The sequence below is a fragment of the Tamandua tetradactyla genome, chromosome 1 (assembly GCF_023851605.1).
Source record: "Tamandua tetradactyla isolate mTamTet1 chromosome 1, mTamTet1.pri, whole genome shotgun sequence".
NCBI classification, from domain to species: domain Eukaryota; kingdom Metazoa; phylum Chordata; class Mammalia; order Pilosa; family Myrmecophagidae; genus Tamandua; species Tamandua tetradactyla.
The window spans coordinates 193,333,762-193,359,900 of NC_135327.1; the positions used below are offsets into that span (position 1 = coordinate 193,333,762).

At 35.8% G+C, this 26,139-nt stretch overlaps 1 protein-coding gene and 1 long non-coding RNA gene across 3 annotated transcripts in view; one reads left to right on the forward strand and one right to left on the reverse strand.

Moving 5' to 3' along the window:
* LOC143673990 (uncharacterized) overlaps positions 1-26,139 on the forward strand; it is a 147,744-nt gene that overhangs the window by 34,050 nt on the left and 87,555 nt on the right. Inside the window, exon 3 of one of the 2 annotated variants that reach the window (XR_013170815.1) lies at positions 23,419-23,961. The exons of the other annotated variant lie outside the window; for it this stretch is intronic. This is a non-coding gene — a long non-coding RNA (uncharacterized LOC143673990). Of the gene's footprint in view, positions 1-23,418; positions 23,962-26,139 lie in introns of those variants that run through there. 2 annotated transcript variants of the gene reach the window in all.
* LOC143679754 (uncharacterized) lies at positions 819-22,980 on the reverse strand. The gene is made up of 6 exons (XM_077156012.1): positions 22,945-22,980; positions 20,471-20,588; positions 20,140-20,375; positions 8,564-8,690; positions 5,764-5,916; positions 819-4,949 (listed from the first exon to the last, which is right to left on the reverse strand). The coding sequence occupies exons 1-6, from the start codon at positions 22,978-22,980 to the stop codon at positions 4,456-4,458; spliced, it is 1,164 nt and encodes a 387-aa protein (XP_077012127.1). The 3' UTR covers positions 819-4,455.

The window sequence follows — 26,139 nt, forward strand, 5'->3', positions numbered from 1 at the left end:
GACCAAATTACCAGGCACCACCACCTGGCTAAGTTGACACATGATCCTGACCATGACACACCATCACACCCTCCTCAGCTTTCATTCCCTTTCTTCTTCTTCCAGGTTGTGGCTAATTTTGCTCCACTTCATTAGATAAGATTCTTCTAATATCTTTCTTTCTTTCTGAAATCTGTTGAAATATCTCATGTGTTGAGGTTCCTCTCCAAATTCTAGATATTGTTGTGGGTTTATAGGCTTAAAAACCTTTTTATTATAGTTAGATATTATACTGAAAGGCTGAAGAGACATATATATGCATGTGGTTAGTTTAAAAAATTCTTTTAGCTCCTATCTTGAATCAAGATAGTAACTACTTTTTGTTAATGGGACCTTTTTTGCTACTTTTAAGTTAACTGATTTGCTTGGATATTCAAGTTACACACTAATGTAAAATAATGCATTCCATATTATAATAATGACTCAGAGATCATTGTCTTATTAACGCTAATGGGATTTTTTTTAACCATCCTGTCTAATATCATATTCACTTGGGAGAGTGATTTTAATTCCCCTTGTAGGCAATAACATTCATCTTTCTGAATGTTTATAAGCATTATTCCTTTTTATTGAATTCAGGAATTTCACCAGGATATCTCAGCATTGGTATTTTTTTTTCAGGAATTTTGGAAAAGATAGGAAAGGAAGTTTGATGAATCTCTGCTTATGACACCTTCTTTACCAGAGGTCCCTCTATTGTTTTTTTTTTGAAATAGAAGAAAAATTTAATGGAGCATGTTGTTACCTCTCTATGTAAATGATGTTCCTGTAACTGGTCCCGGAATATAATTAATAGCCTAATACACAAGATCATTCTTTCTACACCAAATGTTTTTTTTTTAATTTTTATTAATTAAACCAATCAACATACAATATGAACATTCTATTTTGCTTCATCACATAGTTGTATATTCATCATCATGATCATTTCTTAGAACATTTGCATCAATTCAGAAAAAGAAATAAAAAGAAAACAGAAAAAAAATTCATACATACCATACCCCCTACCACTCCCATTCACTGATCACTAGCATTTCACCTATTAAATTTATTTTGACATTTGTTCCTCCTATTATTTATTTATTTTTAATCCATATGTTTTACTCCTCTGTCCATATGGTAGGTAAAAGAAGCATCAGACACAAGGTTTTCACAATCACACAGTCACATTGTGAAAGCTATATCATTATACAGTCACCTTCAAGAAACATGCTACTGGAACACAGCTCCACATTTTCAGGCAGTTCCCTCCAGCCTTTCTGTTATGCCTTAACTAAAAAGGTGATATCTATTTAATGCGTAAGAATAACCTCCAGGATAACCTCTCGACTCTGTTTGGAATCTCTCAGCCATTGACACTTTTTTTTGTCTTATTTCTCTCTTCCCCATTTCGGTTGAGAAGGTTTTCTCAGTCCCTTGGAGCTGAGTCCCAGCTCATTCTAGGATTTCTGTCCCACATTACCCCTGGGAGTCATGTCCCACGTCATGTTGACTGAGAGAGAGAGGCCACATCTGAGCAACAAAACAGGTTCTCTTGGGGGTGACTCTTGAGCCTAATTTTAAGTAGGCTTGGCCTATCCTTTGCATGGTTAAGTTTCATATGACCAAACCCCAAGATTGGCAGCTCAGCCTGTTGCTTTGGTTGTCCCCACTGCTTGTGAGAATATCAAGAATTCTCCACTTGGGAAAGTTGAATTTTCCCCCTTTCTCACCATTCGCCCAAGGGGACTTTAGAAATACTTTTTAATTTATTGTTCAAATCACTTTGGGATTTATTGGGGCATAACTCTGGACAAACCTACAAAATCTCATGCCCTACTCAAGGGTCCATGTACTTATGGTGCTCAATTAAGCTGTCTACATAAGTTATAACAGGAAATGCACTAGTCAAAATACATATTTTGTACCAAATAAACATTTTTTGCTTTAGTCTCACATATAAGTTAAAGTTTTAAAATATTAATTACCATCTGTTTTCAACACCCTGCATTATTGACATTCCTTCATTCTTCCTCATGCAAAACATTTTTAAATTTGTACATTTAGTCACTATCTTTATATACGCTAGGCATTCCTAGATTATACCATCTCAGTCTTTATTGTATATCTTTCCTTCTGATTTCATTTGTGCCCCAGGCCTCCTCCCTCTATCATTCTCACATTCAGCTTCATTCAGTGTTCTAACATTATTGTATTACAGTTAGGTAGTATTGTGCTATCCATTTCTGAATTTTTACAATCAGTCCCGTTGCACAATCTGTATCCCTTCAGTTCCACTTACCCAATATCTACCCTATTTCTATCTCCTGATGACTTCTGTTCTTAAATGAAATTATCCAAGTTCATTCATTGATGTTAGTTCATATCAATGAGACCATACAGTATTTGTCCTTTTGTTTCTGGCTGTTCTCACTCAGCATAATGTTCTTAAGGTTCATCCATATTGTTACATACTTCATAACTTTATTCTGTCTTACAGCTGCATAATTCCCCCTTTCTTTAAATATTGCTATTTTTCATTTTAGTGTCAACAGCCTGGGGCACTTTGTCATGTTCCTGGAAAATGCTTCCAGTGTCTAGTAAAACTCAAGCACTCTGGATCTCTTACTATGTCTAAGATTCTTCATTTTTACAGGCAATATGTGAGAACGTCAAACTAGAGACTCTGGAATTTAGTCTCTCTCAAAATCTTATTTGGGTTAATTTTAACATCCTCCTACCCCGTTTTCCCATACCAGTGATACTCCTGTGTAGCGGGGCCACCATCTCTTCTTTGCTTAAGTTGAACTTTAATGCCTATCCATATGCTTTGTGAGGTCTGCAACGCACAGAACACAACAGACATCTACGCACCTCTGAGTAATTATAAACCTGCCTAAGTGATAGTCTCTTAATATTACCAATGACCTTTATTAATGTTAAGTCATTTGAGCCTTGCGAACACACTCTAAAGGTCTGTTTTGTTTTTTGTCACCGAAAACTGAAGACCTTCCTTTCTTGGAATGTTCATTCCTTTAACAGACTGAGGGGTACTTTGCTGGATCAAAGATTATTATTCAGTTTTCCAAAATGAGTCATGAAAAACTCTAGTTCTACCAGACGTAGTATGTTTTTTTGTTTGTTTGTTTTGCTTTTAAGAAATAATTAAGAATCCCAAGGTCAAATATATACAGAATATACTACACATTATATCCTTTTTTTTTCACATTACATCTTACTCTTGGAGATTTACAATGTATAGAAATACATTTCAGTCACTCTGGTGGTGGTGGGAGAACTGTTTAAATTAATTGGTCATATAATTCTTTCCTATCAGGGTATTTTAGGATATAATGCTCCACATAAAACTAGTCTTGAAATATTGTCATACAGTAATATTTATTACAGCCTACTGACAATCTCATTTTCTGTCTTCCCTCGGAATTTCAGATCAGCCATTCTTTTTACATGAACATGAACCCTCTCAATATTAGTTTTTTGGAGTACAACTCTGCCCCAAGAATATAAACATTTGGTGCTTGCACAATGTTCATCTTATTTCTGCATCTCTACTTGTATCATGCTTATTTTTAACATTTGTTTAAGAGCTCTCCATGCTAAACTGTTGTTGCCTGTAATGCTCCCTGATAAAGCAATTTACTTCATTATTTTGTCTTAACTTGTTTTTAGTTGCCTGCTTAGAAATGCACTCTTGGGAATTTCATTCACTTTCAGCTTCAAATAGTACCTATGTTCTAGAACTCCCAAATGTATATCTGCTGCCCCAATCTCTAAGTTCTAGTTCCATACTGCTTAGCACCTTAAGTTTTATGTTTTGTTGATTTCAGATTAGCCAAATTTTGCTGAAATTATCAGCTTTTCCTCAGGAGGAACTGTGCACTATGGAATCTGCTGTGAAACTTCAACTTTCACATAAACAGACAAACTAAAATTCAGAAAAATTATATTATTGCTATCAGTTTCAAAATAAATCAATCAAAACCACTTCCACTATTATATTAGCACCTGCAATGAAAACGACTGAATTTAAACCCACAGTTTAGCATGATAGTCTGAAAAACAAAAAAAAAGGAGAACTGTCAATTAACAGCCACCTTCATCTCTTCAACTTTGAGAATATACCAGAGAGATTTCTTTCTGTCTTAATTCAAGCTGGGATTTCAGAGCTGGCCTTAGTATTTTGGGGAAAATTACCACTTAAATTGGTAGAAAGAGCATATTTCTCAATGGATAGGAAACATAATTTATTATTTTAAAGGATAAATCCTTTGTGGTTGCTCAGAGTCCAAACAAGTATTAGATTCTCGCGCAAAACCGGGCCCCTGTTCCTAAAATCTGTCTACCACGAGTGTGGGTGCCATTTTGAATTCTCAGGCAATATAAGTTCTACTCCATCCTTAGATGTTGTACTTTCCCTCAACTCCAATCATCCTCTACCATTGCATATGGTTGGCTAAATCTTTTCCTAATAACAGGCTCATTTGGAACACTACAGGATTTTCTGTGCACTCTGATGTGGTCATCCAGTTTACACATAAAAATGAAACCTTTGCCACACTCCCCACAATAGAACCCCCTCTCCCTGCGGTGGATGTGCTGGTGAGTCTTCAGAGTGCCCTTCAGGCGGAAGCACTTGTTACACTCAGGGCACTGGAAAGGCTTTTCTCCGCTGTGCACTCTCATGTGATCACGGAGCTTACAAGGGTAGACAAAGGCTTGGCCACATTCACTGCAAAAAAATCGCTTCTTTCTGATGTATCTGCGTGGTTGGGCTTTCAGCTTGCTCTTCAGGCAGAATCTCTTTTCACGGTCATTATTTTGGAAGTGCCTCTGTTTCCGATGGATATCCTGCTGAGGGTCTAATTGGAAATGACATTTAATTTCTTCTGAATGTACAGCTTTTTGGCTTCCTGAAATTAAAAACAAAATTTCAGACAGTATTCCTCTTAATGCTGAGTCATGATAAGAATTTATGTCACCATTAAAGCCCACCATAACAGGAACCAATGATGGCCTGGAAATCAGCCATCACTTTCACTGAGCTACATAATCATATACATATCAGTGTGGTTATATATCATGACCAAAAGGAATTTGCTGACAGTCTGCTGAAGCTAAACTGTCAGACATAATGTTAGAGTAATAATTTCTTGAAATAATGTGCCCATTTGGATTTCTCATTCTCTACTTTAATACTTACCTTTAAGAATCCAAAAATCTGAAATTCTCTAATTATGGAAGCAACAAAAGAGGCGAGCCAATTTTTACATATTCAAATAGAGGTGACGGTCTCCAGATAGGAAGGAAGCAATTTTGGGCACAAGGCTCTGTATAATCAGTCTCTAAGTTTGGTATTTTTCCAACTCCTAATAAGAACATCTTACATTTGTGGAGCTCTTACTACATGCCATGTATCATTTCAACACTTTACATACATTAACACTTTTAATCCTCATAACAATCCTATAATGCAGTTACTTTTATTATCTTCATTTTATAGATCACGAAATTGAAATACCAAGAGGTATTGAATAACTTGCTAAGGGTCACCCAGAAGAGGATCCAGAATCTACTCCTAACAACTATGCTTACTGCCTTTCTCTGGAATCCACCAGGCGTCAAACCTCAGCCTGGTTAAATACAAAGTCATGACCAGAGAGACCTGGGAATAAGAAACTGGAGAGTGACATCTTAAAGTCAGGGTCCTGATTTCTTAATACTTACCCCCAAAGAGCTGCCCCTCAATGACTGGATCAAAATGCTTATGAGCAGAGGAACAAATTTTATTTTCTGATGTCTGTGCTTCTTCCCAATTTCTGAAGGGATCTCCCCCTTGTTCAATCCAGGATATTAGTTCCGGTTTGGGAATCCTATCATCTGCACAGAAAAGTGAGAGAGAGTAACGTGCTTTCCTTGGACACTGAATTAAAAGCACACCGAATTGTTTCTAGACTTCTCAAAACTCATTCCTGGGGCAATATATGAGAAGAGATGCAAAAAAAAAAAAAAAAAAAAATAGTGGGTTATAGGTTTACAAAAAGAGGGACAAAACTGACTACATACCATAACAGTGTTTCCTAATTTATCTGAACCATTTAGACTAGTGGTGTTTAATTTTGTCATGGTGTCCATTTATCTAACAAAGCCAATCATAAAAGGCCATGTATTGTATGATTCCATTTATATCAATAGTCTAAAATAGGCAAATTCACAGAACATAAAGGAGAGTAGTAATTGCGGGGCAGGGTACAAGGTAGGAATAGGGAGTAACTCTAATGAGTACAGGGTTTCTTTTTAGGGTGATGAAAATGTGATGAAATTAGCTAGTGATGATGGTTACTCAACTCTGTTAATATATGAATAACCACTGAATTCTACATTTTAAGTTGATGAATTGTATGGTATAAAAACTATATTTCAATAAAGCTGTTATAAACATTTATTTTTATTAAAATATTAATTGTAGAAAACTTGGGGAAAAGGGACAAAACTAGCCTCACCATCTTAATATAATAAGGAGCACAGCTTTTATATATTCCCTTCCAGTCTATTTTACTATCTTAAAATTAAAAGTCATATATTTTACTATATATGCTATCATATACATAACATTGTTATGGCAAAAGAACAGGCCACAAAACAAGTATTTAGATTATATAATTTTTATAAGTATACATGCATATCATTTAAACAAAATCTCAAAGGATCTATATCAATATACAATGGTGGTTATCTCTGGGGAGGAATTATGAGTACATTTCACTTTCTTTTGAAACGTCTTATCTATTTTGTTTTATTAAGCATGAATACCTTTTGTACTCTGAAAAAGAACAAAGTAATTTTATTATATTTTATACAAATCAAATATATAATTTCTCATTTTGCTAGTCTTCTCGTTTTTTAAATTTTTTAAATATTTTTTATTGTGAGAGCTAATATATGCACAAAAAGCAAAATATTTTCAAATATATTGTAACAAGTAGTTATAGAACAAATGTCAAAGTTCGGTATTGGTCACAGTTTCACAATTTCAGGTTCTTCCTTCCAACTGTTCCAAGACACTGGAGACTAAAATAAACATCAATGTAATGATTCAGCAGTGATACTCATTTGTTAAATCCTTACTTCTCTATTATAATTCCTCCTTCTCTTTGATCCTTCTCCCAATCTTTAGGGATATTTGGGCTATGCCCGGTCTAATATTTTCATGTCGAAAAGGGGTGTTGATAGTATGGGATAGGAAGATGGAACTGGCTGATGTTCTTGGAGAGACTGGCACCTCTGGGTTTCAGGATTTATTGGCCTAGGAATCCTCTGAAGAGTTTAGGTTTCTGAAAAGGAAATAGTGCATGAAACTTTTTTAGGATCTCAGATATAGCCCTGGGTATTCTTTAAAGTTAACAGGAATGATGTTGGTTGGGGTTTTACAAACTGTCTTCTCACTTGTTTTTAATGCATCAAAATATTCTTCCAGAATAAATCAACCTATAATGTTGGACAGTAAGGTCACTTCAAATTCTTAACTATACATATTGATTTGTAGTTATCAGTAACACAGTAATAAAAAACTTCGTGCTTGCTTATGCATGCCTCCATCACCCCTCCCCAAACACTATTGTCAAGAGTCATGTATTAACAGCTAGTTCTTAGGGGTTTGACTTTAAAGCAAGTTGACTGAGGCAAAAATTGGCACAAACCATACGGCATATTCTACAACTTGTTTTTTTCACTTCAAATTATGTTTCCAAAATTTAGACATTTTGAACCAATTACCTCAGATTCATTCATCTGAGAGTAGTTTATTATATGAATATATCACAATTTATTCTATTTTTTTTTCTGTTCACTAACATGTCTCTATGAGCATATGCACAAAAATTTATATTTCTTCAAGTGAATTGCTGGGTCATAGGGAAAAAAGTCTTTGACTTTATCATGTTACCAAATTGCTCTCCAAACTGGCTCTACTAATCTGTAATCTCACTAGCAGAGTATAACATTTGACAAATGAAAGATAAAAAGAAATATAAAGACCAAATAAGCAAAAAGACTAAACAGAACTTCCATTACCATAACCACTTAGGGAAGCCAAAGTTAAACACTTCATTATATAGCTTTCCAATATCTCATTCCAGGAAAAGAAAAACTTTAGGTTTTCTGAGGTATAGGGAACACACTGTAAAAACTTAGAGGTAGGTTTAAGATACATAGGATACTTTATGGATGTGAGCTAAGCATGCTCCTCTGTGGAAAATCACAGCAACCTGGGTGTATATAGTGATTAAAGCTCACATATATTTAGTTACCTAAAACCACTTAAATTAATTATATGCTGTCTCAAATGTTCTCATATAACAATATCTATCCATGAGTAATGACTAGGCATGCTTACAGAAGTAATAAAAAAGAATATGGGATAAAAATAATTCTGAGAAATTTTACTATCTGACATCCAGGAGAATCAAGTGACTTAGACCACTTAGAGTCCATTTCCATAACTTACAGAAAGTTGAATATTTCTTACCTAGAGAAACAAGAGTCTGATAATTGGTTCTCATTACATGCTGGTAAAGCTCCTTCTGCCACACCTCTAGATTCTGCCATTCTTGTTCCGTGAAATAAATGGCAACATCCTCAAAAGTAAGAGGTAACTGAAATTATAAACATAATACATATGCAATCATGACTGCTCAAAATGACTTGGCTTCTTCTCATCCTTAGTTCAAAGACTTTTGAGGTAGACACTGTTTTGACCTGTTCAGTAGTCTCCCCCTTAGGAAACTGCTTCTTTCCCTACCCAAGTATCTGGTTCTGTTTTTAATCACTACATCTCCCTCCATGTGTTTTCCTACGCTCTTCCAAACTAGATAGATGTATCTACACTATGGGTTTATTTTCCTGTGTGTGTGTGTGTGTGTGTGTGTGTGTGTGTGTGAATGTCACTAAACTAAACTTCTTCCTAGGTCAATATAAGTAGGCAAACCAATTTTTTTGGTAAGTGGCAATATGTTCCATGGATGGATATAGCAGAGGTAAGACAGCTAGACCTGCTGACAGAGCATGAAAGAGTTCTCCATTTCATTTTTTTTAATTAGAAAAATTGTAGATTTACAGAAGAATCATGTATAAATATAGTGTTCTTATATCCCACCCCTCTTCCCTATTATTAACACTTTGTCTTTTGAGTGGTACCTTTGTTTTATAATTGATAAAAGAATGTTATAATTGTAGTATTAACTATAGTCCATAGTTTACTTGAGGGTGTCTTTTTTCCCCCTAATATACCACCGTAATGTTAACACTTTGCATTAGTATGGTACATTTATTATCATCATGAAAGAACATTTTTATAATTGTAGTATTACCTATATAATCTATTGTTTAAAGTAAGGTTCACTATGTTGTACAGTCTATTTTTGTTTGCTAAAGCTGACAAAATTCAATATACCAGAAATGGCTTGGCTTTTACAATGGGGATTTATTAACTTAAAGGTTTATAGTTCTGAGGCTGTTAAAATGTCCAAATGAAGGCATCACCAAGACGATACCTTCTCTCTGAAGACTGGTTACTGTCGATCCTCAGCTCCTCTGTCTCATGGCCAGGCACACTGTGGCATCTGCTGGTCTCTCTCTTCTTTCCTAGGTTGGTTTTGTTGTGTCCAGCTTCTGGCTTCAGTGGCTTCCTCTCCTGGTGTTTTTTTCCTGCATCTCCTCTCTGTCTTTTATCCTCTTATAAAGGACTCCAGTAAGAGGACTAAGACATTGGGTCTTAATAAAGTGGATCACAACTCAAGTTAAGATCCTACTGACCAGAAGATCCTATTTACAGTGGGTCCACAGCCACAGGAATGGATTAGCTTTAAGAACACAGTCTTTTCTAGGGTATACAGTACATATAGCTTCAAGTCATCACAGAAGCTTATGTTTTATCTTTCAATTTTTATTCTAGGAACATTTATAAGAGCTAAAATTTTTCTTTTAACCACATTCACATATATAATTCAATGCTGTTAATTGCATTCACAGTGTTCTACAAATACCACTATTCAGTTCCAAAACTTTACAATCAACACAAATAGAAGTTCTATATTGGGAGCATTAACTCCCCATTCCCTACCTCCAAGCTCCTGGTAACCTAAATTCTTGATTCTAACTCTATGAGTTTGCTTATTCCAATATTTCCTATCAGTAAGATCATACAAAATTTTCCTTTTGGGTCAGGCTTATTTTACTCAACATAATGTCTTCAAGGGTCAACCATGTTGCCATATGAACCAGAACTTCATTACTGTTTAATGTTAAGTAATATTCCATTGTATGTGTTTTTGTTTATCCATTCATTGGTTGATGGACACTTGGGTTGTTTCCCTTTTTGGCAACTGTGAATATGCCGGTATAAACATCAATGTGCAAATTTAGAGTTTCAGCTTTCGATTCTTCTTGGTATATAACTAGTAGAGGGATTGCTGTGTCAGATGATAATTCTACACTTAGTGCCCTGAGGAGCTACCAAAGTGTACTCCGCAGTGGCTGCACCATTTTACAGCCCCACAAGCAATGAATATGCATTCCTATTTCTCCCCATCCTCCCTAACACTTGTAATTTTCTGTTTTCTTAATAGTAGCCATTCTAGTGGGTGTGAAATGGTATCTCATTGTGGTTTTGATTTGCATTTCTTTAATAGCTAGTGATGGTGAACCTCTTATCATGTGCTTTTTAGCCATTTGTACATCCTCTGTGGAGAAATATCTATTTAAGTTATTTGACCCATTTTTAAATTGAGTTTTTGGTCTTTTTACTGTGGAATTGTAGGATATCTTAATATTTCTGTATATTCAAACCTTATTGGATATATGGTTTCCAAATATTTTCTTACATTGAGTAGGTTTTGTTTTCATTTTGTGATGTCATTTGATGCACAAATGTTATTTTGATGAGTTCCCATTTATCTATTTTTTCTTGTGATGCTTGTGCTTTGGGTGTAAAGTCTAAGAAGCCATTGCCTAACACAAGATCCTGAAGAGGCTTCCCTACATTTTCTTTTAGGAGCTCTATCGTCATGTTCCTTATATTTATATCTTTGATCCATTTTGGGATCTGGCTTCAGTGGTTTCCTCTCCTGTTGCTTTTTGATCCAGTTTGTGATCAAAATGGATCAAAGATGGGGGTTCTTTTTCATTGTTTTGAATATGATTATCCAGGTCTTCCAGCACCATTTGTTGAGGAGTCTAGTCTTTCCCAATTGAGTGGACTCGGTATCCTATTAAAAAAACAACTGGCCAATTGTAAGGGTCTATTTCTGAACTCTCACATCAATTCCATTGGTTTTTATGTCTATCCTTGGGCGAGTATGATGCTGTCTGACCACATTCAAGTTAGAAATATGAATCCTCCAACTTCGTTCCTCTGTTTGAAAATGGGTTTAGCTGTTCAGGGCCCCTTACTCTTCCAAATTAATTTGATAATTGGCTTTTCCATTTCTGCAAAGTAATCTGTTGGAATTCTTATTGGGATTGCATTGAATTTGTAAATCAGTTTGGGTAGAATTGACATATTAACATAATTTAGTGTTCCAATTCATGAGCATAGAATGTCCTTCCATTTACTTAGATCTTCTTTGACTTCTCTTAGCAAAGTTTTGTAGTTTTGTTTTTTTTGTGTGTGTGTGTGTTTATGTCCTTTACATCCTTTGTTAAATTTATTCCTAGATATTTGATCCTTTTAGTTGTTAAATGTTAACATTCTTTTTTTCTTGATGTCCTCCTCAGACTGCTCATTATTAATGTATAAAAACACTTTTGCATGTTTATCTCATACTTTGCTGCATTTGTTTATTTCTAGAAGCTTTATTGTAGATTTTTTGGGGACTATCTATATATATAGGATCATAGTTCTGCAAATGAAAGAAATCTCTTGACTACAGTTTTACTAATGACTGGTTTTGTTAAGTGGTGGGTCCAACTTATCCTGGAACTTTAGAGTAGCCTGTGTTTACCTGTTCACATTTACTCATCCCTTCTTCATCTGTTTCTTGCCCAGTTTAGGCAGTAAAATTTTCATGTCTCTACATTTCGGGTAATTGTTTTTCGTGTCCAGGAGAAAGCATCTTTTCTTCTGTTCCTTCTCCAGGAATCTTGATCTGTTCTTTTTATGTGTGTGTGCAGAATTTTCTCCTCAGCGCCAATGATTTGTTTAAATTCTCTCCTTCACTCAGTGACCCCTTTCCCATACATTTTTCAATTCTGGAATCTGTCCTGTCTTTTAGCATCTCAATTCCACCCAACTCACCTCCTTTTTTAATGTGAGGCTTTTATACCTCTACTTTCTTCCCTATTAGGGTGTCCTGTCCTGGGGAGCCAGATAGGATCAAACCAAGAAGATGGGTATGGTGGTTTGGAACTCTATTACCCCAGAAAACCATGTTCTTAAAGTTAATCCATTCCTGTGGGTGTGGTGGACACAGTGTGCATAAGACTTTTTGATGAGGCTACTTCGGCTGAGGTATAACACACCTCAATCTGAATGGGTCTTATTCCTTTATAAACAGAATGAACACAGAGATGGAGAGAGAAAAAGCCATGGAAACAAGAAGCTGAAATCAGTGAAACCCAGAAGGGAAGGGAAAAACTAGCACATGTCCCCATTTTGCCTTGCTATGTAACAGGGGCCAAGGGAGACCACTGACCCATTTTCCTTCTCAGTTCTCTCTATAGAAATGGAAATGTTAATCCTATACTGTCCTTCCTCTGTATATTGGAAGCAGATAACTTTTTCTCTAGTTTTCACAGGCCTACAGACTGAATGAGGGTAACTGTGCCCAAGGATAGACCACACCTAAAATCGATTTTGATGAGAGTTTGTACTAAGCATTGATATTGATATGACTTAAGGTTTTAAGGGATATTGTGAAAGAATGAATATATCTGCATAAGAAAGAACCAGTCTTTTGGGGGTCTAAGGGTGGCGTGTAGTGGCTTGAAGCTGTATGTACACGAGAAAAACATGTTCTTAAATCTAATACATGTGTGTGTGAGTAAATCCATTGTAAGTAGGAACTTTTGAGGAAACATCAGTTAAGATGTGACCTATCACATTCATGAGGTGTTTTAATCCTCTAACTGGAGTCATTTATAAATGGAATTAATACAGAGGGAGAAAAGAGAAAGGCAAGGAAGCAAGAAGTTGAAATCAACAAAGCCAGAAGAGAAGGGAGAGACCGGTGGATGCCACCATTTTGCCTTGCCACATGGACAGAGGATGCAAGGGTTACTCATAGCCGGACTTCAGGAAGAAAGTATTACCCTGATAATGCCTTGATCTGGAAATTTTCTTGGCATGGAAAATTATTATGTAAGCTAATAAATCCCCATTGTTTAAGCCAATCCATTTCATGGTATCTGCTTTAGGCACCCCAAGAAACTAAAACACTGGGCCAATCCAGAACGATCTGTTTTGCATTAAGGTGGTCCAGTGAATAGAGACTGGATTGAATGAATGCATCTCCTGCCAATAGTTTTGCTTTGGTCTCTTTTTTTCCCTGGGGACCCCTTTTTTGTGACACTCCTCAGTGGCTTGTGCTCTGCCCTGGGCCTCTGCAGATTTGGATATACCAGTCTGGATAAGGGTGGGTTCTAATTCACTGGTATGAATATGTCTATTGTCTGTATCTGTGGTGGGAGGGAGCTGAGTTGTGCACCTGTGTGAGACACTCAAACTGCACAGGAGTGAGTGAGAGAGAGGGGTCTGGACTAGTGGCTCTGGGAATAAAATCTCCTACCTGATCTTGGATATTATTTTTCTTTTTCTTCGATTCAGCATTTATGGAGTCCTTTTGCAGTCTCCAGTTATCATCCTCCAGTTCTGAGCAAGTGGGATTTGTCCTTTTATTTGTTGATTCTGTTGGAAGACTTTTCCAGGAGATGTCTTATGTTGTCACATTGATGATGTCACTCATCTTCATTTCTTTTTTTCAATTACAAACAATGGTCCAATATGCCTTTTTATATGTATTAGTACTTTTACTTCTCTAGGATGAAGTCTAAAGAGGACAAACCACTGAGTCAAAGGTATAAACATCTTAAGTTTTAATAGATACTACTAGATTGATGAGACCTTATGTTTTTTGCACCTTTGCCAGCATAGGCTATTCTTAAAACGTCTTCTTTTTTCACCAACGTGATGGGTGAAAAGCACTTTTTCATTCATTTTAATTTGGATTATCTTGTGAGACTGAGCATTCCTTCATAATTTTATACGAATTTTTGCAAATGCCTACTTATTCATATTCTTTCCTCAGTGTTCTAATGAGTTCTTATAATTGAATGAACTCTTGTTATATTCCAGTTAATAAACCTTGACTTACTGGCAAATTTTTCTCCCAGTTTAGCATTTGTCTTTGGACTTTACCTTTTGCCCAATAGAAATTCTGACTTATTTATATAATTAAATTTGTCAGTCTTTTCCAAATTGTGTCCAGACTTATCTGCCACCTAAGGCAATGTTCTGCACAAAGTGATACAAATGATCTGATTTTTTTTATATTAATATTTGCAATTTAATTGTATATATGAGACTGGCATGTTGCTTTATCTATATCCATATGAACAGCCAATCATGCACCACTGTTAAATACACCAGTCTTTCCTCTCTAGATTGAAATGCCAAACTTCAACTTTTGCATATAGATTTTCATATATATGTGAATCTATATCTTCTAAACTCTCTGAGTCTCTATTCTAGTACACTATCTACATGAAGTTGATTAATAGTACTATGTAAAGTTATAACACCTGGAGGGCAAATTCCCCCACCCCTTCTTTTCCAAGGTATTGTTGACAATTTCCTGGAATGTATCTAGGAAAGATTAATCTTACCTAAGAACAGGGCCTATCATCCCATTTATTTAGGTCTTGTTTCCTATCCTTTAATAAATTTAATCATATTCCTCATAAATGTTCTGAATTTTTAAAACTAACTTTGTTATCCTGTGGCTTTTGTATCAATTAGTAAATGGTACTGCCACTGCAAACTATTATTACTAGGATTGAACAAATACATTTATTTATTTATTTTAAAAATCTATTTATTTTTTACTGTTATATATTATATATTCACATACCATGTAATCTTCCAAAGTGTGCAATCAATGGTTTACAATATCATCATATAGCTGTGCATTTATCATCACAATTGACTTTTTAAAATTTTTTGTGAAAACCTATATACAAAAAGGCAATAAGTTTAAAAGCACATCGCAATAATTAGTTGTAGAACAGATTTCAGAGTTTGGTATGGGTTACAATTCCACATTTTTAGTTGTTAACTACTAGCTACTCCAAGACACTGGAGATGAAAATTATATTAATTTTTTATTAATCATATTAATATAATGATTCAGCCCTCATACTCATTTATTAAACATTACCTTTTCTGTATAACTCCACAATCACCTTTGATTTTTCTTCCACTGTTAGGGGTATTTGGGCTATGCCCTTTCTAACTTTTTCATTTTGGAAGGAGCTGTTGATAATATGGGTTGGGGGATGGAACTAGTTGATTGACAAATGTATTTATTTTTGTATTTTATTTTCTATCCACTTCATGCACCATATATGCTTATTAGTCGTAACAATATTAAGTTTTTTGTGCAATAAAATCATACAATTTTCAAAGAAAGATAATTCCCCTTTTCTCTTCTCGGGGATTGCTTCTTTCATCTTTTATGTTATTACATTTTTAGAAACTCTTTTTATAGCTTCAGGGATCATATCCTGATTTGTAAAGTTTTTCCCATTCTAGGATTATAAAAGATACTCTTCTGAATTTTTCATAAACTTTTTATAGTTTTGTTTATTAGAATGGATTTTTATTCCATCTGGAACTTATTTCTGCATATCAAATGAGGAAGGAACATATTTTTTTACAAATGGATTATCAATTGTCACAATGCTTATTTGAATTGTCTCCCTTACCCTGACCTTTCATTGTATTTTCATAAACTAGACTCTCATTTATACTCGGGTATGTTTTGTTCCGTTGATGAATATGTCCATTCCTACTCCAACAGTTACTAATTCTTATAGCTTTATAAAATGTTTCACTATTTGAGATCATGGCCATCCCCATGATTTTTACCTGAAATTACCTGACAAATTATATTGAGATTCTGATAGGACTACATTGAATCTATTGACCAATTTTGGGAGAATGGGGCCTCTAAAATATTGGATCTTCCCACCCAGAAACATTGTATAACTTATTTATTTTGATATTTTCATGTGCGTTAGTAAAATTTATAGTTCTATTCATATAGTGCTTAATGATTCTTGATAGGTCAAGATAGGTCATTCCTAGTATTTTAGAGTTTTGCTTGCTACTTTGACAGCTTGCTTTTTGTCTTCATTAAAATTTCTAATTATAAAAGCATGGATATGTTTATTCTTATTTTTGAATGTTTATTTTATCAAGTACTTTACTTACTGGCTAATACTTACAATTGACTGTCTTAGAGTTTCTATGTACTCAAATCTGCAAAAAACCACTTCTCCATTTTAACTACATAAGGCCATCATCCTTTATTTTTCTTGTTGCATTGGCTGGAATAATGTTAAATAATAGCAGTGATAGGAGCAGGCATCTCTATATTGTTTACTCTAATGGAAATGTTTCTAATGGCTTACCTTTAAAAATAGTGTTTGCTGATTTTCTTTTAATGATTAACCAAGATTCTTCTTAATCCTATGATATTAAGAGTTTATTAGGAAATGGTTTCAAATTTCATTGCTTTCTTTAAACTGCATTAGAAAAAAATATAACCAGTGCAAATGTATTAATTTGTTTAACATTTTATTATTATGGATGATTTGAATAAATTGAAGACTTTCTGTGGTTTACAATCAGAAGTATATAAACTATATACATCCATTCGTTTTAAACACTCATACATTAAGTGTACATCCCTATCTTTTAATGAATTGTTTTCTTTAATTCAGGTTTACCACCAATTGTTTTTTTTATGATTAGTAAAGTATATTATATTCATACTTTTAATCTATATGCATCTTTTTACATTAAATATGAAACTGATTCTCTTACACTGAAATCAGATTATTTTAAGTTTAATGAAATTAGTCAATTCTGCTATAAGGATTATTTTGAAAACATGAATACATTCCTCTCTGATTGATTTATTAGGGAACAATTTGAACATAATGCAAAGACCACATTTGCTTAGTTGTGATTTTGTCTATGAGAAATGATACTGAGGCAGTTTTGCCCCTGAAGGGTCATCTGGCAAGGTTTTGAGACATTTTTGATTGTCATGACTGGTGAGGGGGATGCTACTAGCATCTAGTGGGTAGACCCCCAGAGATACTGCTAACCATCTTGCAATGCACAGGACAGTCTCCCACAACAAAGCCTTACTAGTCCCAAAAAGTCAACAGTGCTAAGGTTGACAAAACTTGCACTACATAAATGCAGAAAATGACACTGAGCTGAACTATGCCATATAGGATTTAAAAACAAAAAAGCAAACATACATAGCTTTCAAACATCTACTGGCTTATTTCAGTTTACTCTGTGTCTTTTGAGCCCTACCAATTCACATCTGGTATTGCAACTTTCTGAGTTAAGATAATCTTCCTTCCATCACTTCATAATACCCTACAACCCTTTTATGCCCACTTCCACAAGAGAACTTCAAGTCCTTTTTAAAGGCAAAGTAACATATTTATTGTAGTATTTATGTATTTCCTTACTATTTAACAAATGTAAACAGTGCTGTTGCTTTTGTTAGGATCCTTTTTTTTTTAAATATACTGATTATCGTACCCTAACTACATTTTCCCCACAAGCTCTGTGACATTTACTGCAGTTTTGCATAGCATTGTGATTTTCAGAAATGCATATGATAGTTGTAGCAGAACTGACTACCTACTATTATTTCTTTGTTCTAGATATTACTTCTCCCCATTTCTAATTAAATGCCTCCTTTTTTGTCAAAAAATCTTCATTGTTTATGTTACTCTTTCAATTTTCAAAAGCTTAAAAGCTACAGAGGATATTAGTACTCTTGTATACGTACAAGTATACTTCTACACTGATGTAACAAATGTAAGATTTTTGCTTCAAAGTTCCTCTTTATATTAAAATCTAAATTGAATTCGACAGACGCAAGTGAAGTCCTCTTGGTTCTATTCTTCAATCCTGTTCTTATACTCAGTCCTATCCTCCTATCTTCCCAAAGGCAAACTTCATTATGAATGTGGTGAATATTTTTTCAGTTGATGCTTGTACTTTTAATATACATATCTGCAGTCACAAAAGCATATAGTCTTCCCTTGTTTCTTTTATACATAAATGCTTTATTATTCTGAACTTGTCACTTAATATTGTTTTTGAGATCTATCCATGCTGATACATGAAGAACTAATGTATTTTAATTCTGTACAGTGTTCCATTGTCTGATGTCACAATTTTTCATGATGGTTTTATATCTATTGCCCATTTGTCTTTTAAGTTCTGTGAACTGCCTGCTCATATCTTTTGTGTATTTTTTTATTGGGTTGCTTGACCTTTACATTTGTAGGGTTTCTTTATATAATTTGTAAATTAATTGTTTGTTGACCATATAGGTCACAAATACTTTCTCTTAAACAGTGCCTTATCTTTTAATTTTATTTATGCTATCTTATATTGTACAGAAATTTCCATTTTGATGCAACTATATTAATCTTTTCTTAGGTCTTTTTGCTTTTTTGTGTCTTGTTTAAAGAAATTATTTTCTACACTGATATCACAAAAATATTTTACATTATTTTTTAAAAGGCAAAGTTTTGCTTTTTAGGTTTAGACTTTTAATTAATCTAGAATGTAATTTACAAACGTTCTATCTACCTTAATTTTTTTTTCCATATGGAAACTGAATTGTACAACATCACTTTTGAATAGTCCATTCCTTGACTATTACTTTGAAATGCCACTTATGTTGTATACCAAGATCCCTTGTCACCTCGGGTCTGTTTTTGGATTATCTGTTTTGCTTTCCCTGTGGTGACTATCCCTGCACAAAACAACACTGCATTAATTCTATAGCTTTATGGTAAATCTTGTTATATAGTAAGGCAATTCTCCCTTCTTTTTCTCAGAATAACATTACTCATTTTTTAGCCTTTATTTTTTCCAAATGAACTTTAAAACCTGTTAATCTAAATTTATAAAAATCTGATGGTGATATTGATGAAACTCCAGTGAATTTACATATTAACTTGGAGAAGTAACATCTTTAGTATATTTAGGCTTCCTATATAAGGGGCGCGATGTGCTTCTTCCTATATAAGGGGCGCGATCTGCTTCCCATTACTTTATAATTTTCTCCATAAGGCTGCTGCACTTCTTTTGTAGATTTAATCCTAGGAAATTATCGTTTTGATAAGATTGTGTTTTTTAATTTATTATTTCATTAATTCGTTAATAATCAGCAAAAATGCTCAATATTAACATTTTATAAAATACAGAAACATACTAATGAAGGAATTAAAAACTCATGGTCATTCCTTTGAAACCTCAATATCCCTTCTTCAACAAAAACACTAAATAAATAGTTTATACACTACTTAGGGTTTTATATTCTTTTCTATTCTGCCCATTGTAATCCTCCTTTCTTATATTCAATACAAACTTATTGGCAACGCTGTGACATTTAATCTGCTACCGCCGATCATTTCGGGTCATTCAAATTCTTAAATCTAAAGTTTCCTTCTGAATATAGTAACTCTATGATGTAAAGCGCACGTCGAGATGTGCCTCCAGGCCCATTTCCATTCCTCCGCTAGCCCGTCCCCCGCCACATCCCGGACGTCCGTCAGGGAGGCTCGGCCCCTCTGCGGGCTCTGCCACCGCCCCGGCTGGGCTTTGTCAGGATTCTGCCCACGGAGTCGTCCCTGGACGTACGGCTGCCACCCGCTCCCTACGCACAGCCTGACGCGAACACACAGACTCCGCCCTCCCGTCCACCCGGCCGGAACTGTGGATCCGCCCGGAACAAGAAGACACGCCCCGGGTCCCAGATCTGGTCCGCGGCGAGGAGGCCCTCTTACCGGAGCCCGATTGGCCATGGCCTTTCGCGGTCCTGCGCGGCCCCGGCCCAGAGGGGCCGACGTCCCTCGGCTCGCAGGACCCCCTTTGGCCACGCGCCGCCTCCAGCTCCCGCCCTGGTCAGAGGCCGAGCCCAGACACCCCAGCGGTTTCCCTAAGGCCTCGCAGTGCACCCTGGGTATGGTCACCTGGCTCTCTCTGGAAGGCAGCGGCTGCTCAGCTCTCACTGCGCCTCCTCCTGGAAGGAAGTGCAGGGGCAGTTTGAGTTGTCCAAGTCCTGCTTAGCAGGAGCAGGCTTCGCTGTCAGTTCTCAAAGAAGAGTCATCTGGAGACCAGGACTCAGTCTAGAGCCGACCTTAATTTGGGATAAATCCTTGCACTGTCTTGGATCTACAAGAGACTTTAGAATGGGGAGACCAGAGCACGGCCAGCTTTTCCCACATCTGGCCTCCTAAGCAAAAAAAGAGGTGGTGACAGAGGGGGAGGCAACAGAAAGAGATAAGGACAGAGAAATACAGAGGGAGACAGAGAGGAAGAGGGAGAGACAAGAAAGGAACAGATACTTTCATTTCTGATGCTGGTGATTACCTCTCTAAGCGCCTGGGGGCCTTTACTTAGTTCCTTTGGGACACAATTTTGGGTTCTGGCTTGCTTAAAATCTCATGGGAAAGCACATGGCAATGTCTGCTGAGCTCTACATCTGCAAACATGTCTGTTTAGGCATGTGCTTTCTCTGTTGGCACTGCGAGCATCTCCAAATGTCTAGATCTCTATCTGCTCTGAACTGTTCTCCAAGCATCCCTGTCTGTATTAGCTCTGTAGAAACTCCAAAATGTTTCCCCTTTTAAGGACTCCAGTAAACAAATCAAGACCCACCATGAATGAGTGGAGTCACATCTCCATCTAATCAAAATGCCACACTCACGATTGGTTGTGTCACATCTCTGTGGAAACAGTCCAAGTTTTCCATCCTAAACAATAGGTCTGCCCCCATAAGATTGTATTAGGAAAGAAAACATGGCTTTTCTGGGGTACATAAAACTTTCAAACCAGCAGAGGGGGTAATTTTGAGTTATTTTCACTTTCCTTTAAAATGTATTATCTATATTGTTTTATTTAGCTGAAGTCCTTTTATAATTTGAAAATGGACAAAGCAATTTTATTATATTTTATATATCAAGTATACAATTTCTCATCTTGCTAGTCTTCCCACTTGTTTTATTTTTTATGGAGTTGACACATTTTATTTAATGGATAAATTACAAATTAAGGCACTCCCATATTGAGTACAGACATAGAATTCCTTACATGTAATTACTCTTGCTTGCTTATCAGTGGTAGATGAGGACTTTCTGCTTTCATTAGATTTATATTGCGAGTTCTCTCTTATGATATAACATCAGAGCAACTACCAAGGGTTTTCCTATGAAGATGGCATTCATATGCATTCTCTCCTGTGTAACTGTCCTTTTATTAACTGAAATAGTATTGTACTGAAGAATAAAAGCACTACTATATTGATTACAAACATGGTGTTTCTTCAATATGTGAGCTCTCTGGTGTATTTAAAGGTTAAAGTTATGGCTGAAATATTTCCTATATTCAAAATATGTAGTGTTAGTTTTTGCAGTCCTTCTAAGGTCTGAATATTGACTGAAGGCTTTTCTATATTGACATTCACAGGTTTCCTCTCAGGTTTGAATATATTCATGTTGTCTAAGGATAGAAAAATGTACATGTTCCCACATAGATGACTGTGCTTGTTTGAAAGGATTATGTACCCTAGAAAAGCCACATTTTAATCCTGATTCAATCTTGTGGAGGCAGCTTTTTAAAATCCTTATTCAGCACTGTAGGCTGGAAACTTGATTAGATTATCTCCTTGGAGATGTAACTCACCCAATTGTGGGTATTAACCTTGGATTAGAGGGAGATGTGACTCCACCCGCTCCAGGTTGACTCTTGTGAACACAGCTCAACACAGTTTCAGATACTTCCCTCCAGCCACTCCAATACACCATAAATTAAAAAGGGATATTTATATAATGATTAAGAATAACCTCCCAGAAAACCTCTCAACTCTTTTTTGAAATCACTCAGCCACTGAAACTTTATTTTGTCTCATTTCTCTCTGCCCCCTTTTGGTCAAGAAGGCTTTCTCAATCCATGATGCTGGGTCCTGGCTCATCACTGGAATTCTGTCCTACATTGCCAGGGAGATTTACATGCCTGGGAGCTAGTTCCCATGTAGTGGGGGAGGGCAGTGAGTTCACCTGCTAAATTGACTCAGCAAAAGAGGCCATATCTGAGCAAAAAAAGTTCTCTGGGGGTGACTCTTAAGCATAGTTTTAAGTAGGCTTAGACTATCCTTTCAAGTTGAGGACTTGGCCTATTGATTTGGTTGTCCCCATTGCTTGCAAGAATATCAGAAATTCTCTAAATGGGAAGCCGAATCTTTCTTCCTTTCTCCCCAGTCCCCATCACACTAACCTAACCTGGACAAACCAACAAAATATCTTGCCCTAGTCAAGATTCTATGTACTTATGGTGTTCAACTAAACTGACCTTACAAGTTAAATTAGATAATGCACTACCTAAAATATAAATTTTGCATCAAATAAACATCTCTCCCTTTGGTCTCACACAGAAGTTGAAGTTTTAAAATATGGACGGTATCATCCTAAGATAAGAATATTAACTGAAGGTTTTCCCCCATAGATGATATTCATGGGATTTCACTCCAGTATGAGTTCTTTCATGTATTTGAAGATTAGAATATTGACTGGAGGCTTTTCCAAATAGATCACATTCACAGGGCTTTTCTCCAGCGTGAGTTCTATCATGTTGTCTAAGGTAAAAAAATCTAATGAAAGTTTGCCAACATCAAAAGCATTCAAATTGTTTATTGCCCATTTGAGTTCTATTGTATTGTCTGTGACTAGAGGTTTTAATAAAGGCTTTATCACTTCAATGGCATTCATATGATTTACCCCTTGCTTCATTTTTTTATTAAAAATATTTCTAACAGAGAAAAATGAATCTGTTTGTGTTGATTAAAAGATGACTGATCACTGAGGATGTTTCCTAATGGTTTTCTTAAATATGGTTTATTTCTCATGGAAATTAATACATGCTGAGTCACTGTGGAACTCAGAGTGAAATCTTGCAAATAATTACATTGAATGGAATTTTTTTGAGTGTGAGATATCTGCAATTACATGAAGTCAGAATTATCTTTCCTGTAGGTAAGTTGCATGAATATCATTCCTTGCTTTTTGCAGGCACTTTTCCTGCCTGGACACCGGTTTTGAAGAAATGCCATTCCCTCTCTCCACATTTCCTTTCCCTGTACCTACTGGGAAAGCACATCTGATTTGCAGACCTGACATCCTGTTTATAAGAACAAAGATTCTCACAGAGACGAGGCAATTGACATTCTGCAGCATCACTTCTCTGAACATCTTTCTCTGGGCTGTGTCTAGCAATGTCTACTCTTCCTGGGTGAAGTCTACAGCTACATCTTTAAAAATAATTAACTCCCATGGTTGCATTGTCAATAGCTCAGCTGACAACTTTCTTCCTCTGGATTTTCATACACAACCAGACATGCAGTAGGTGACCAAAGCTGGGAGTAAACCCAGTCCAATCAACAGGAATATGACATGTCTACCCTCCAAGAGAAATAGGGGGAGGTCTCTCCTCTCTCAGCATCAAGACGTAGGAAAGCCTGGATTCAGAGAGCTTCATGGTTGCCATCTTATGTCCATTGCAGCCGACTTTCACACCCCAGGCTACTGCTCCCTTGACAGTCTCACACAATCTCTTCTCACTTGTTTTTTTTTTGTTTGTTTGTTTGTGGGGTGGGGTGGGAATGGTGGAGGGGTGCATGTTCCGGGAATCAAACCTGGGTCTCCCACATGGAAGGTGAGCATTACCACTGAACCACGCATGCATCCGCCCCCCACTTTTTTTTTTTTGCCTGGGCAGGCACCCCCCCACTTGTTTTTTTGTTTCTAACTTTTTTGTTGTATAATATAACATATATACAAAGCAAAGAAATAAAAAAGCAATAGTTTTCAAAGCACTCTTCAACAAGTAGTTACAAGACAGATCCCAGAGTCATATCATCATCTCAAATTTTTCCTTATAGTTGCTCTAGAACATTGGAGGCTAGAAGGAATAAATATTTTTTTATCATTACAATTGACTTTTTTCTTTTTTGCCCCCACTTGTTTTTAATGCATGATAGTATTCTATTAGAATAAATCAATCAATCCTGTAATATTAAGAAGTTATGTCATTTTGAATTTTAACTATACATAATGATTTCCTGTACCAGTAACATAGCAGTGAATAACTATATGCTTGCCTATGCATACCTCTGTGTCCCCACACCCACCAATTTAAAAGTCATGTATTAAGAGTCATGTATTAAGAGCCAGTTCTTAGCAGGTTCACTTTAAAGCAAGGTGAATGAGGCAAAAGTTCAGTCAGAAGGATTTTAATAAACCTTGCTTTATTTTTTTTATTAAAAATATTTCTAGCATAGAGAAAAATGAATATTATACAAAAACCTGGGTTTCACCTAACTTTGTCAAATCTTACCATGTTGACACACATGCTTTAGCTTTTTTTAAAGATATGAAACATTACAGACACAGGTCAAACTCCTGTATGCCTGGCTTCAGAGGCAATCACTACCCTGAATTTGGGTACAGAACATGCGTGTTTTTACATTTTAAATATATGTATATGAGTAAATAAGATATTGTATATTGGTTTTAAAGCTTGCACAAACCATACTTTATCATTCCACAACTTGCTTTTTTCTTTTCAAATTATGTTTTCAAAATTTCTCCATTTTTGACTCAATTAACTCAGCTTCATTCATCTGAAAGTAGTCTATTATATGAATATATCACAATTTGTCTTTTTTTTTCTGTCCATTGACATGCCTCTATGAGCATATGCACAGAGTTTATATTTCTACAGGTGAATCGTTGGGTCACAGGGCAAATGTGTATTCAACTTTACTGTATGTTACCGAATTGTTCCCCAAAGAGGCTGTACTATTTTGCAATCAGTTAGTACAGTATAATATTTGATAATTAAGATAAAGAAAAATATAAAGACGAAATAAGCAAAAAGACCAAAAAGAACTTCCACTACCATAACCACTTAGAGACAGCCACAATTAAACACCCATTAAATAGATTTCCAAAACGTTGTTCCAGGAATGACTAACTTTGGTTTTTCTGAGGTATAGGGACCACACTACAAAAGCTTAGAGGTAGGCTTAAGGTATACAGGATACTTCATGGATGTGAGCTAGGCATGCCCCTTTGTGGAAAATCACAACAGCCCAAGCATATATAGTGACTAAAAGCCCACATATATTTAGTCACCTCTAACTACCTTACACTGTATGCCATCTCAAATATTCTCATATGACAATATCTACCCTTGAGTAAGGACTAGGCATGCTTATGGAAGTATTAACAAAAGGATATGGGGGTAAGAATACCTTTCTGGGTAATTCTGAGAAATCTTTCTTCCTGACATTTAGGAAGAGCAAGTGGCTGAGACCTCTTAAAGCACCCACTTCTATAAGTTGTACAAAGTTGAATTTCTTACCTAGAGAAACAAGAATCTGATACTTGGTTCTCACTGCATGGTGGTAAAGCTCCTTCTGCCATGCCTATAAATGCTCCCAGTCTTGCTCTGTGAGATAAATGGCAACATCCTCAAAGGTAAGAGGTAACTGAAATGACAAACATAACACATATATAATCAGGATTGCTTCAAAATGACTTCCAGCTTCTTGTCATTCTTAGTTTAAAAGGCTTTTGAGGTAGACTCTGTTTTGACCTGTTCAACAGTCTCCTCCTTGGGGGCAGCTCCTTTCCCTACCCAATCATATGGCTCTCTTTTTAATTACTGCATCCCCCTCCATGTGGTTTTTTCATGTGCATTCAAACTACATATACATGTACATAGCATGA

Bases quoted from the DNA above. Each gene is read 5' to 3' on its own strand.
- LOC143679754 (XM_077156012.1), bottom strand. From the start codon at position 22,980: ATGATAGAACTCACGCTGGAGAAAAGCCCTGTGAAT. The intron at 20,589-22,944 runs GTGATCTATTTG...TTTTTTGCTTAG, and splicing joins TGGAGAAAAGCCCTGTGAAT to GAGGCCAGATGTGGGAAAAG. The intron at 8,691-20,139 runs GTAAGAGGGCCT...TTATAATTTCAG, and splicing joins CCATGGCCAATCGGGCTCCG to TTACCTCTTACTTTTGAGGA.